General features: G+C 36.3%; 1 protein-coding gene across 2 annotated transcripts in view; it reads left to right on the top strand.

The window, feature by feature from the left end:
- Positions 1-14,125, top strand: part of Ndfip1 (Nedd4 family interacting protein 1) — a 53,089-nt gene that overhangs the window by 22,059 nt on the left and 16,905 nt on the right. The window contains exons 2-4 of one of the 2 annotated variants that reach the window (XM_047555955.1): positions 3,992-4,079; positions 9,790-9,953; positions 13,793-13,880. In XM_047555955.1, coding sequence (XP_047411911.1) covers positions 3,992-4,079; positions 9,790-9,953; positions 13,793-13,880 — 340 coding nt within the window. The remainder of the gene's footprint in view (positions 1-3,991; positions 4,080-9,789; positions 9,954-13,792; positions 13,881-14,125) is intronic. The other variant, XM_047555954.1, reaches the window with a different exon arrangement.

A 14,125-nucleotide genomic window follows, 5' to 3' on the forward strand; every position in this document is an offset into this window, starting at 1 on the left:
GTGCTGTGCACTGAGAGTAGAAATTCCTATTCCTTTTAGGCCTCTTGGAGGATCATCTACAATCCAGATTCCATGAGAGTCAAGATGGGACTTGGGTGGGTTCCTATTGCCCTAGTTGATATAGCAGACTGTGAACCTTTCCAGTTGCAACCCAAAGTTACAATGGTACTTATTCTCACAGGGCTCTGAAGACAGCCTGAAGATCTTTGACCTCCAGGGATGTGGCTGGGAGATCTGCAGGGGAATGTTCCCAGGCATAGAAAAGGAGAATCTTAAAAATACATTTCTGAGTTGAGGATAGGGGTTATATACCTGTAATTCCACCTACTTGAGAGACTGAAGCACGAGAATGGCAAGTTCAAGGCCAACCTCAGCCATTTAACAAGAGTGTCTCAAAAGGACTGGGGTACACTTGGATTCAATCTCCAGTAGCATTAAAAAAAAAAAAAGGAACCAGGTAAATAATTCATAGCCCACTCTAGTTTTAGTGCACACATTCCCTCTCCTTTCTTAGGGAGTGCCTGACTTGTATTTCCCAAAGTGTAAGAATGTGTATGTTTTAAGATTTTGGGTGCTGGGCGTGGTGGTGCTGGCCTCTAATCTCTGGAGGCTGAGACAGGAGGATCATGAGTTCAAAGCCAGCCTCAGTAATTTAGCAAGTCACTAAGCAACTGAGTGAGACCCTGTCTCTAAATGAAATACAAAATAGGGCTGGGGATGTGGCTCAGTGGTTGAGTACCCCTGAGTTCAATCCCTGCTACAAAAAAAAAAAAAAGTTTATTGTCCAGCAAGTTATTATTGAACATGACAGCGATCACTAAATGCCTTTTTTTTTTTTTTTTAAGGTGATTGCTTCTTTTTTTCCCCCACACTTTAGTGTTTTATTTTAAATCCACTTTCTTGATAAATCTTAATCTTATCATCAGCATTATAGGAATAAGCCAGAGTGGGAAGGTGAGGTGAGGTTTTGGAATCATCCCAGCGTGTGGAGCCTCCATAGTCACGTGTTTTTTTTTGTTTGTTTGCTTGCTTGTTTTGCTTTGTGTTTTTGTTGCTGGGGATTATTGAACCCAGGGGTGCTCTTCCACTGGGCTGCATCTGCCCCAGTCCCCTTTTTCCCCCTAGCCCTTTTAACTTTTTATTTTGAGACGGGGTCTCACTAAGTTGCTGAAGGTCTTGCCAAAGTTGCTGAAGCTGGCCTCAAACTTGTAATCCTTCTGCTTCAATCTCCCAAGTCACTGGGATTACTTGTACTACTGTGTCCAGCTTGTTTTTCCTTTCTTGAGAGCTTGTTTGGAGGTTCTAGCAGGGGAGTGCAGCTACTCGTATACCCTTGACTGAAGAAGGATCCTCCTCTATCGGGGAAGGTCGTCCTCTTCAACCGAGCGAGCAGCTTAGGGAGGGACGCACATGGAGCGGTGAGGGAGGAAGGGGACACCCGCCTAGCCAGCCAGATCAGCCGAATCAACCCTGGCGATCAGTGGGGTGACAGATGTTGCAGCCAGATCGCCCTCACATCCTGTTTTTCCTTTCTTAAAGATGGAAATGTTATTACATGATTCTAAAGTAATAGTTTTAATGGAGCAAAAACTTTACCTGGTAATATTTCTTTTTTCCTCACCAAAGAGAAAATTGGGGTTTCTGAGAAGGTTGGAATTTCTTTGCTCTGTTATCTGTTACTGTAGTGGTGGGTGATCAAATTTCACATTTCCAGGTTGCTAGGAGACTGACAGCCTAGCTTATAGATACTGACATGTAAAACCTCTTTACCTCTTTACTCTTTGAACATCTGTATTTCTTAGAATTGCCATGTTTCCTTTCTGAAACCTAAATTATACAGAGGAAATATGATTACTTTGACCAAGTTCAGGAAATATAAAACAGGTCAGAAATCAAGCAAGGCTTAAAGGACATTCCTTGCTGCTTTGTAGTAAGGTAACATTTTGAAAATTTGTTTTTGCCTCTGATCTTATGGCTGACACTTTTGCTGCTGATTTTTGTGATCTTCCTTTAGCACAAGAGTGGTTAGTGAGGGAGCTAGGGCTTCAGATTATATTAAACTCAGTAATGCAGGTAAGCCATGGTTCCAGGAACTTTACTCAAATAATTCACCCATTTAGCATCCTATAGAAGTTTGACTTTCGTATAACTCTTTTGCCCTTACGCTTTCATATATAAGAAAAAAAATCTTAGGTTACAATACAGTTATTTGGAGAGTGCCTTCAATTTAGATTACTAGGGCTCAAAACATCTGCCCAGATTATATATGCTGATGAGAATATAGCATGAGAATTCATTTGACGTTGAATGCTTTGCAGTAGTAATCAGAAAAGTTTGTTGAGATCTGGTTCTTAATAGCATGGGGCTTAGAGATTCAGATGGTCACTTGGAATTTAATGGGTTAGGGAGCTCTTCTTCATGTTATGACACCTTAGGTCTTGTTCTGTCTTAATTTATGATAAGGGTTTGTAACAGTGTGGATTAGAGGTGGTGTGTATTTTGTAAGTACCTCATTTGGCTCTACATATTATGATGACACTGAAGCCAGGGTCAGACTCTTAAATTGGTTACATCAATGAATACTCTGTTAGTACTTTACATATTGGCTCCCAGTTCTAGCCAGTTCATCTTTTAAATGAATATGGACTGCAGATTACACTGGAAAAATTAGAAGAGATGTCTTTTTTCTATGATGGTAACTTGGGTGGTAGACTGTCCATACCAGAAATAGCAGGTAGACACATTCAGTGTGAGTTATTTAAAATAACTGAAGAAAGGCTAGGGATTTAGCTCAGTGGTGGTAGAACATGTGCTTGGCATGCCCTAGACCCAGAGTTCCATCCCCAACACCCAAAATATAAGTAAAATAAAAATAACCTAACAGAAAATTTGGCTATTGAAAAAGTTGCTCAGATGGGAAAAAGGGAAATGTCTAGATAGAGTTTAGAATTTTATGTTTTCATAACTATCTCAATTATTTAAGATTTAATTTCTGTGTGCAAACTGAATATAATGATAAATCTTCAATTCCCTTGATTTGTGTTTGTCCTAACACATTATTTTTCTGACTTTATAAAATTATATAAGTGATAAATACTCTGAAAAATAGAATATACATATAAACAACAAAAAGAAAAAGATTTGCTATACTTCCATTTCTTAGAGATAATAGTGCTGAATTGTAGATGTCTATCATTCTAGATGTTCTTTCCATTTTGAATCAGTCTTGTGTGTGTGTGTGTGTGGCGGGGGGGGGGGTGGTGGTTACTGGGGATTGAACCCAGGACCTTGCACATATTAAGCAAGCAATCTTTTGCTGAATTACACCCTGAGACCTTTAAAAAAAAAAAAATTATCTTGAGACAGTGTCTCACTAAGTTGCCCAATCTGGCCTCAAACTTGGGATGCCCCTGTCTCAGCCTCTCAAAGCTGGAATTACAGGCATGCACCACATACCTGGTTTATATCTGTCTTTAAAAAAACAAATTATGTGATGCATCCTCTTTGGTAAATTTAGCTTTTTCTTTTTCATGCAGCAGTTTGAATATCTGCCCAAGTTGTCAAATTTTTATTTTTATTTCTTATGGCTGCCTAATAGTCCTTTGTAAAATGTACTGTAATAAATCCTCTATGATTGGAATTTAGATTGCTTCCAGTTTTTGCTGCAATAACATTTTTATCTAACTTTTTCTCTTTGATCAATTCTATAGAATGATTTCCTGGGAGTAGGAATTTTTTTTTAAGTTTTTAAATTTTTTTTTAAGGATTTGCACGATTTAAGGCTTTTATTTATTTATTTTTTTGTGGTGCTGGGGATTGAACCTAGGCCTTGTGCTTGCAAGGCAAGCACTCTACCGACTGAGCTATCTCCCCAGCGATTTAAGGCTTTTGAAACACATCACCAGCTTTCTAAAAAGGATATTCTCATCTTCAGGTTCTCTTCTCTCTAATTGGTTTTATATGTGCTTTAATATCTGAAATTTTTATTTAGTTGCAGAATGAAGAAGAGCCTGGGGAACCTGAACAAGCTGCAGGTGATGCTCCCCCACCTTACAGCAGTATCTCTGCAGAGAATGCAGGTAAGTAATGGGGCAAGGTGATTACCGAACTCCGAAATAAAACTCACTTAGACCATGTCTGGTATTATGTTTATTGGCATTTGCCTTTGCTTGGTTTTCCTTAAGTTGTCCTTGGCTTCAAAGATGAAAAAAATTCACTTTACTATTCTTAAAAAAACAGATAAAAACCTATTTCATTGTGGCTTTTTTATAGAGCTCAGTTTTATTCCAGCTGACTCTTAATTAAAGGAAGTAGAAATTGAGGAATTGGGCGATTGCTTTCAATTTTAGAATCCAATTCTTCATTAGCCCTTTGTGATCTTAGTAACTATGTTTAGCCTGTAATACCAGTAATACACTGGTATTGAATGTCTTTTATGCTAGTAAATCCTTAATGAAAAAAAAATAGAAATCTTCCAGCTCTTTCATTCTATTTTATTCTTCATAGCTTAAACTTTCTTTGTTTCATTTTCAGTCTTCTAATCTTATGCCAGATTATCTGTTATGTATGTGTGGAAGAGTTGGGGGAGAAGAAAGAAAATGTCATTAGTTGAGGGTTTTTGGTAACTAGAGTTTCTGAATACCAGTTCTCCTCTAATTTCTCAAAGTTGACCAGTTTTGATAGAAACTCTTCCATATTCTCTGAAACAGAACTATGGTAGAGTGGCATACAGATGACCCATGTGCCATGACTGAATTCAGCCTTCTTCCAAGATAGATACCATAGATGAATGGAGACATCATTCATGGTGCAGAGCTCAGACACAGCCTCATTTCAATACAGCAGTTTTGGCAGTTGTTCGTTGATATGAGATTGATAATTTCTGGCTCTGAGGTTGCCATTATATAGTTACAAGAACCAGGTCAGTCAGTGTTTCATCTCTGTTCTGACTTAAGTTTCTGAACTTGTATTAGTCTCCTTGTATTTCTGTCACCTTGTACTAGTTATGATTCTTTTATTTGTAAGCACCTGAAACCAATCTCACTAATACAAGACTTGGGAAAATTTCTAGGTTATCTTGTGGAACCAAGTTAAGGCTGGAACATAAAGACTTGGAAAAGAAATCACAATGCCATCATCCTTTATTCTCTTCAGATCATAAATTCTGCTCTTCCATTAAATGCACCCATTAAAAAACCTAACTCATTAATAAGAATTTAGGTTTCCTCTTTTTTTTAAGGATTCCTTTTTTATTAATGATAAAATTTCTTTACATTAGAATGTAATTTTTTTTCCTAAATAGTATCCGAGTTTCTGTCTTCTGCATTGTAAAACTCTAAACCATTTTAGATAGAACTCTTTCTCAAACACCTTTGTGTCTTATTCACTTACATCTTGTACTCTTTGTTTACATTTTTCTGTATGGTTAGGGATTACAATTAGAAAGTTTCTGGTAGATGTCCTGTTCTATAGTACAGTAATGACTTCACTGAGTTTTTTTTTTTTTTTTTTTTTTTTTTTTAATTAAAGGGGGAGAGTCATTATGCAAAATAGTGAAATTCATTCTGATATATTCATATATGTACTTCGTTGAGATTTATAGAACTTTGTGATTAAAGAATAGGTTCTCCATATTTGATCCCACCCTCCCCCCATTGTTAGATGATGTGTCTTGTTGCCACCAGTTTGAGGTCCCTTCACCTCTTTCTCATGTGTTTGTTTATTTTACTGTGGACCTGAACAGCAAATAACAAAGCTTCTTAAGACTAGGTCTAAAGTAAAGGTAGACTGTTTCTAGAATACAGGCCTGATGAACTCTGTCTTTAAATATATAGTTTTTGGGGTTTGCAGTATTTCATCTGAATACCCAGGCCTTGAAGCCAGGCATGGTAGTGCACGCCTATAATCCCAGCAACTCAGGAGGCTGAGGCAGGAGGACCACAAGTTCGAGGCCAGCCTTGATAATTTAACAAGGCCCTAAGTAACTTAGTGAGGCCCTATCTCAAAATTTACAAAGTAAAATAAAGGACTGGGGATGTGGCTCAATGATAAAGTGCCCCTGGGTTCAATCCCAAGTACCAAAAAGAAGATAGAGAAAGTGCTTAATATTCAGGCCTTGAAAATAAAGAGAAGGAAGGAAGCAGGGAGGGAGGACTTCCTACCTCTCTATGTCTTTTAAGTTCCTATTAAATGAAGTGTCAGGAAAATGTGTTTATATGTAGATTGTAAATTATACAAGGACATTAATTGTTTAATCATTTTTGAACTAGAGTTTTCCTTTCTGGAAAAAGTAGACCTTTAACATGACCTTTCTCTCATTGAAGGGGCCTTGCTTATTTTTAGATGAATGTTGACTTATGAATACCTTTTAGTCCACTTAAAAAAAAAAAAAGATTAAAATCTGGAGGGGATACGTACTTATCGATGGGGAATATTCACTTAACCTAATACTACTTTATTTTATAATATATTGATTGGAGTATTTAATAAGTATTAGATAATTTTTGTTTTGAATATACTAAATAAACTTGGAAACATTGTCATTAAGCTTTTCATAAAAATTTAACATTATAGGAGACACCCATATTGATGGATTACATTTTTTAAAAGAAATCTTTTGAAATAGAGAAAAATGTTCTTTGATTGTGTTCACTTGGTAATAAGTAGGTATCCGTTATATTAATGTATTCAAAATGACTATGCCAGTAGTTTAGTTTAAAGTTATAGGTTTCAATTTGTAATATGTCTTTGTATAACTTGGTTAAAAGTAAAAAGTAATTGCCTAGGAAATTATATATGGAATATTTATAATGTACATGCATGTGCTTTTATTTTTTTGTGTATATGTACATTAAATAGTTACTTTGATGGAGAACAAAGTAAGTGCTTTCTTTTTCTTTTAAGTAAGCTCTTATATTGGTTACGTGGCAGTTTTTTTTTTTTTTTTTTTTTTTTGCGGTGCTGGGGATTGAACCCAGGGCCTTGTGCTTGTGAGGCAGGCACTCTACCAGCTGAGCTATCGCCCCAGCCCTACATGGCAGTTTTAATTTTCATAATCTTTTTTTTTTCTTTTTTTGGTACTGGGTATTAAACCCAGGGTACTGAGCTAAATTCCTAGTCCTTTCTATTTCTTATTTTGAGACAGGGTCTCATTAAGTTGCTGAGCCTGGCATTGAACTTGCTATCCTTCTACCTCAGCCTCCCTAGTTACTGGGATTACAGGCATGTACCACCACAACAAGTCTATATTTTCTTTGAAAAGTTTTTATTATTTTTCTTTTCACATTTAGATCTGTATTCCCTCTGCAGTTGATTTCTCTATATAGTATAAAGTAATGGTCAAGATTAATTTGTTCTTCCATGTGAACATCTAGTTGGCTCAGCACCTTTATTGAATAGACCATCTTTCTCTACTCTTCTGTAGTATTACCTTTATTATAAATTAGGTGACCATATTTGTGTGGATCTCTTTTTTGCCTCACTATTTTGTTCTTTGATTTATTTATTTTTGTGTACCCTGCTGTTTTAACTTTAGAGTTTTATGATCTTGATGTCTGATTATAGGTCCTTCAGCTTTTAAAGTTTTTAAAATTTTTGTATTACTGGGAATTGAACCCAGGGCTGTGTGTGCATGCTTAGCAAGTGTTCTGAGCTGCAGTGCCAGCCCTGCGCCCCCTCCCAGTTTTGTTTTTGTTTTTTTTTCCTACTGCCAGCCCTTTTAATTTTTTACTTTGAGATAGGGTTTGCTAAGTTGCCCAGACTGGCCTTGTACTTGGTGATCCTCCTGCCTCAGCCTCCAGAGTAGCTAGGATTACAGGTGTGTGTCACTATATCGGTTTCTTCAGTTTTTTTGTTTTTCATAATTGTTTTGACTGTTCTTAACATTTTATGTTTCCATGTATATTTTAGAATCAGCTTGTCAATTTCCATAAAACTGGAAAAAACAAAAGCCTTGTTAGAATTTTAGAATTTTACACTGTATTTGTGGGTTTGAAGAGAATTAACGTCTTTATAATGTTTTCTTCCAGTTTATGAACATGATCTATTCCTCCATTTATTAAGGTCTTTAACTTCTCTCCATATTTTGTAATTTTCATTATAGAAGTCCTGCACACTTTTTATTCCATTTATTTTTAGGTGTTTGAAATATATTGGTGCTGTTGTAAATGATCCTTTATAATCTCATTTTCCATTTGTTGCTTGTATAGACAAATATGATTGGTGATTTATATTACTATATATTCAGAGACTTTGCTAAGCTCACATATTTTAATAGTTTACAGATTATTTTGGATATTCTGCATATGCTATAATGCCTCTGTAATTGACAGGTTTTTTTTTTTTTTTCCTTTCTAATTCTTACATCTTTTGTTTCATTTTCTTGCCTCATTGCGCCAGCCTAGCACTTTTTAAGAAATGTTTAGTTAGAAGTGGTTGATAGTGCGTATTTTTGTCTCTTTCTATAATCTTAGAGAAGAAAGCTTTTAGTAATTTACCATTAACTGTGGTGTTTATACTGTTTTTTTTTGGGGGGGGGGGTCGAGATTTGTGACCAGATTAAGTTTTTTGTTTTTTTCCTGTTTTACTAAGTGTTTTAGTGGGTATTTGTTTTATCAAATACGTTATCTGTCTGTGTCATACTAGAATATTTTTCCTTTTTTATTAATGATGTGCATTATGTTGATTGACAGTTTTAGTAACATATTACAATAAAAATTTTGAAAGTGAATCATAAGTAAAGAAAAAATTGAACTGTAGGAGTATTTTTTCAAATTTTTAAATTTTTTTGAAGAATCATGTAGAAATTTAACTTACAGATATATGTTTTCTGATTGTATTGAATCGTTCATAATACCTCTATTATGAATGAGAAATGGAGATGGCAGTGTTAAAAAGAGTAAATGAAAATTTTAATAGAGATAAGTAATTGTTCTATTAATGAATTAGTTAGCTTAAGCATACCAGAGAAAATAATATGTGGCCAAAAATCTTGTGAAAGAGTAAAGTACCACAATAAGAAATGAATTTTAAGCTTTGGCTTTTTTTCCCTTCCAAGTTGACTTCCAAGTTGTTAATAGGAGGAAACCCCAATACAGATTTACGTACACATGTGAAGTATTTTTAGCTGAACTGTTTTCCTTATTCCACTGTTGAACTTAAGTGCCTTTTGAAAACCTATATGATGGTCTAAAATAGTGTTTGAAAAGCTGTTGGAGGACTGAGTCTGGCTGTGGCTGTGACTCAGTGGTAGAGCGCTCTCCTAGTACATGTGAGGCACTGGGTTCAAGCCTCAGCACCACATAAAAATAAATAAATAAAGGTATTGTGTCCATCTCCGACTAAAAAAAATTTTTTTTAAAAAGCAGTTGGAAATAAGGATGCAAAGTGAGTCTGGATTTCCAAGCACTGAGAAGTGAATAAATTTAAAAATTATCCATAGTCTCTTACATTCTTTTTTATTTTTATTTTTTATTTTTTTGGTACTGGGGATTGAACCCAGGGGCACTCAACCACTGAGCCACACCCCCAGCCCTTTTTATATCTTATTTAGAGACAGGGTCTCTCGGTAAGTTGCTTAGAGCCTTGCTAAGTTGCTGAGGCTGACTTCGAACTCACAATCCTACCTCAGTCTCCTGAGCTGCTGGAATTACAGGTGTGTGCCACCGTGCCTAGCTCTTTCATTCATTTTTAAATGTCTTGGGGTTTTTTTTGTTATTCTATATGTACTCTTAGGAATAGAATGGGTTTTATTTGCCACATAATGGAACTCCTTTTATTCTTTTAATTCAGCTACTCATCAGATAATGGTGACTTTTCCTGCAGCCTATTTTGACTACAAAGATGAGTCTGGGTTTCCAAAGCCCCCATCTTACAACGTGGCTACAACGCTGCCCAGTTATGATGAGGCTGAGAGAACCAAGGCGGAAGCTACCATCCCTTTGGTTCCTGGAAGAGTAAGTATTGTTTACCATTCATGATACTTGATGGACTGCTTTATGGTAATTGTTATTTCATTATCCACTTTTGTTATTTCTTGGGATAGTATTAATTAGTAAAAGTACAGATAATTTTAAACAAATACATTTTCTTTTTGGATAATAAATATCTCTTCCTGAAAAGTAATAAGATAGAGAGGTATGAATGAGCAGATAATCACTAGTTAAGTCAGCTTATTTTCTCTGTGTCTTAAACTGCTGCCACAACTTTCGAAAAGTTTCCTAGGGTGGTCAAAACATCTTGGGACAGGGGCTGATTTAGAAAACATTCTGACTGCCTTGATTCTGCACTATTAATAGGTCGGTGTTAGGTGGGTAGTTGGTAAGGAGGTCTATGGAAATAACAAATATGTGCAGGTCCATAGAATTAAACTCATAAAAGGGACCTTAACAGTCCGTTTTATGCCTTCGGCAGTCCAGATCATACCATTTGAGGGGTATAATGAGTTCAGATCTCATCTAGCCTGCTGTTGCAGAGATTTTGGGGTACTTTTGGCTCTTGCTGTTAGATTTGTAAGTGATAAATACACAGTTTCATAAATACTCATGCAGGTCAAGATTGATGCATGTAGAACCTTGGGCCACATATTGGGAGAATGGGGGCAGTCAGGGTTCTAGGCCCTAGACCTGGCAGGAGACTGGAGGAAATGATAAAATAAGAAAAGAAGCCCAGCCAGGCATAGTTTTGCACACTTGTAATCCTAGCTGCTCAGGAAACTGAGGCAGGAGGACTGCAAGTTAGAGGCCAGCCTCAACAACTTAGCAAGACTCTGGCTGGGGGAAGAAAAGAAAGGTGGGGGTGGGGAGCAACTGGGGGTTGTAGCTCAGTGGTAGAGCACCTGTATATTCAATTCCTAGTAATGGGGGCAGGGAGGACAAAAAGAGAGAAGTTCCCCTTATTTTAGGATAGTGGACTGCTTATAGGCTGTGCCTACTATAAGGAATGGAGCTCTTAAAACCACTTCTTGGCAGAAATAATTTATAAGCTCAGTAAAAGCTGATCCTACATGATGATGTGCATTCAGATTTTGTTGGTTCTAAGGAAAAACTTAAGAACCCTCATGGAGTTTATTGTCCAAACACAAAACAGTCCTAATATAACTGCTATATTGATTTGAAGCAAAAAATGTGGATGAGTAAAAAGCTTTGTATATGTTAGGATACAGAGCTTAAAATCCAGCTAGGTTAGGACTGGAGTTGTGGCTCAGTGGTAGAGTGCTTGCCTAGTACACAAGAGGCACTGGGTTTGATCCTCATCACCATATAAAAATAAATAAAGGTATTGTGTCCATCTACAACTAAAATATATATATATTTTAAAATAAGTATATTTTAATATATATATATATTTAAATCCAGTTAGGTTAAAAGGTCCACAGATATTTATATCTACTCTGTGTAAGAGCAGTGGCATCAGGAACTGACTTTTTACTAGGTGATCATGGGGAACGGATGTGTAATAGGCCCAGAGTTTTGATGGAATAAGAACATTCCAGAGGGGAAAAGCCCAGAAGACAGATGTAAATTTAACCTGGTATAGGGCAGTGTTGTGGATGTAGTCATCGGTTTTTCATGAGCAAGGACCTTGTAAAGGGAGAGAGAAAGATGTGACCAGAGCTGCTGTTTGTATAATCCTTGGAATGCTAGGCTGACGCTTTTAAATTTAGTATCTGGCTCATGTGGAATCCTTTTAATCAGGATTCAATCAGGAATATGAAAAGAATAGTCTAGTATTTTGGAAATATTAACCTGGCAACTATTTATAGGAGAAACCATGATAGAAGAGAGCTCCAAGGACAGGAAGAACATTTAGAAGGCATTTACAGTATTATTAGAAGTTACTTCATGTATTTTTGGTGTATAATTCTGAATAGCTATGCAAAAATCAATTTATTTCTGCCAGTCGTGGCCTTGCACACCTGTAATTTCAACTACTCAGGAGTCTGAGCCAGGAGGATCACAAGTTCTAAGTCAGCTTGGATTTAGTGAGATCCTATCTCAAAATAAAATTTAAAAGGCTGGAGATGAGCTGGCACAATGACATATAATCCCAGTGAGTCCAGATGCTGAAGCAGGAGGATCGCAAATTTGAGGTCAGCCCCAGCAATTTAGTGACCCTCAGTAACTTTGTGAGACTCTGTCTCAAAATAAAAAGGGCTGGGGATGTAGCTCAGTGGTAAAGTACCCCTGGATTTAATTCCTGTTACCGTTATAACCCTCCCCTTAAAAAAAAAAAAAGACAGGATTTTTTTCTGCTAATGTGAACTCATAATACTAGATATTTAATATTTTTTGAAAAATCAATTTAAGCTAGACATAGAGGTGCATGTCTATAATTGTAGTGTGTAGGGAGGCTGAAGCAAGAGTATCTCAAGTTCAAGGCTAACCTAGGCAATTTAGCAAGACCCTGTCTCAAAATAAAAAATAAAAAAGGGCTGGGGGTGTAGCTTAGTAGTAGAGCACCCTTCGGTTCAGTTCCTGGTACCACAAAACAAAACCTATAAAACAAAACAAAACATTCCTTTAAAGATTTCAAACAGTAGAGGAAGTGTATTCAGTTAGAGAAAATAACTGCCACTGACGCATCCTTTCTCTAGTTCCCCTCTCCAGGGTAACCACTGGTAACAGTTGGTATGGATTGTTCTAGACCCTTTTCTGTGTAGGACAAGTTTTGATTGTCCCTAAAACTTTTTTTTTTTTTTTATTTGAGGCACTTTCATTGAACTGCGTAGAACTCATTACTTTCAGTTTTAAATATTTCAATGCATACCTATATCAGTTGAAAAGATAAGCCACATGTTGGTGTTGGTCAGGATCATATATTCCTTTTAAAACTGCAATATGTGTTTTCAAGTTAAGATAGAAAAGATCTATATGCCAATTAGACTGAAGGTGAGTTTGTTGCAGACTTGTATATCAATACATACAAATGCTTACGGACAAGTTGAGCAGTGGGCAGCTCTAGAAACTCTTCATGTATCATCATGCTGTCCTTCCCTTACCCCACTGCCCCACCCCCATCAGCCTTATAAAATAAAGCACTTGAACTGATCAATTTTATCCCCTCAGTAAGCTTAGTCCTGGATTACTATTATATTGTAGCCCTAAACAGGCGCTTGATTGCTCATTTTGTAATTTAAGCCAAATGTGTAAGCAGTTTTTTAAAGATGATTTTTAAAAAGAAAAAATAGTCCTTAGTGAATTTTTAAAAAAAATTGTTTTTTCACTTTACCACTGTTACATTCCCAGCCCCTTTTTATTTTTTATTTGAGACAGGGTCTCATTAAGTTGCTGAGGGTCTTATTAAATTGCTGAGTCTGGTCTTGAACTTTCAAACCTCCTTCCTCAGCCTCCCAAATTGCTGGAATTACAGGTAGGCATCACTGCTCCTGGCTGTGAACTTTTAAATTATTGAAGCATGTTGTTAAAAGACTTTCCACTGGAGCTGTGCAGCTAAGTGATATAGTATATCCTTAGCAGGCAGGAGGCCCTGGTTTCAATTCCAAGTGCCAGAGGGGAGGAAAAAGAGTTTGGGTTATAAAATGAAAAATTCATTTGAAAACCATGGAGATTAAAAAAAAATGTTTCAACTCTAATTATATCTTTTACTTCATAAATGCAAAATGAAATTCTTAACATACAGAGCCTTTAATGCTTATAATTTTGAATTGAACCAAAGTCATACATTTTCTCCTTGGTTTTTATATTTGCCTCTTTTAAAAATTTTTTTTTTTCTTGATGTCTTTCATTTGCCTAGAAATCATTTATTATTAATTTACCTTTTTCTTTTTAATTAGGATGAAGATTTTGTGGGCCGGGATGATTTTGATGATGCTGACCAGCTAAGGATAGGAAATGATGGGATTTTCATGTTAACTTTCTTCAGTAAGTATACACACACAACAGAGTCTCTTCTTAAAAACCAGGGTTCTAATCAACACATGGGCTAAGGAAATGAACAGACACTTCACAGAAGAAGATCTACAAGCAATCAACAAACATATGAAAAAATGTTCAACATCTCTAGTAATAAGAGAAATGCAAATCAAAACCACCCTAAGATTCCATCTCACCCCAATTAGAATGGCAATTATCAAGAATACAAGCAACAATAGGTGTTGGCGAGGATG

Source organism: Sciurus carolinensis, chromosome 6 (assembly GCF_902686445.1).
Source record: "Sciurus carolinensis chromosome 6, mSciCar1.2, whole genome shotgun sequence".
NCBI classification, from domain to species: Eukaryota; Metazoa; Chordata; class Mammalia; order Rodentia; family Sciuridae; genus Sciurus; species Sciurus carolinensis.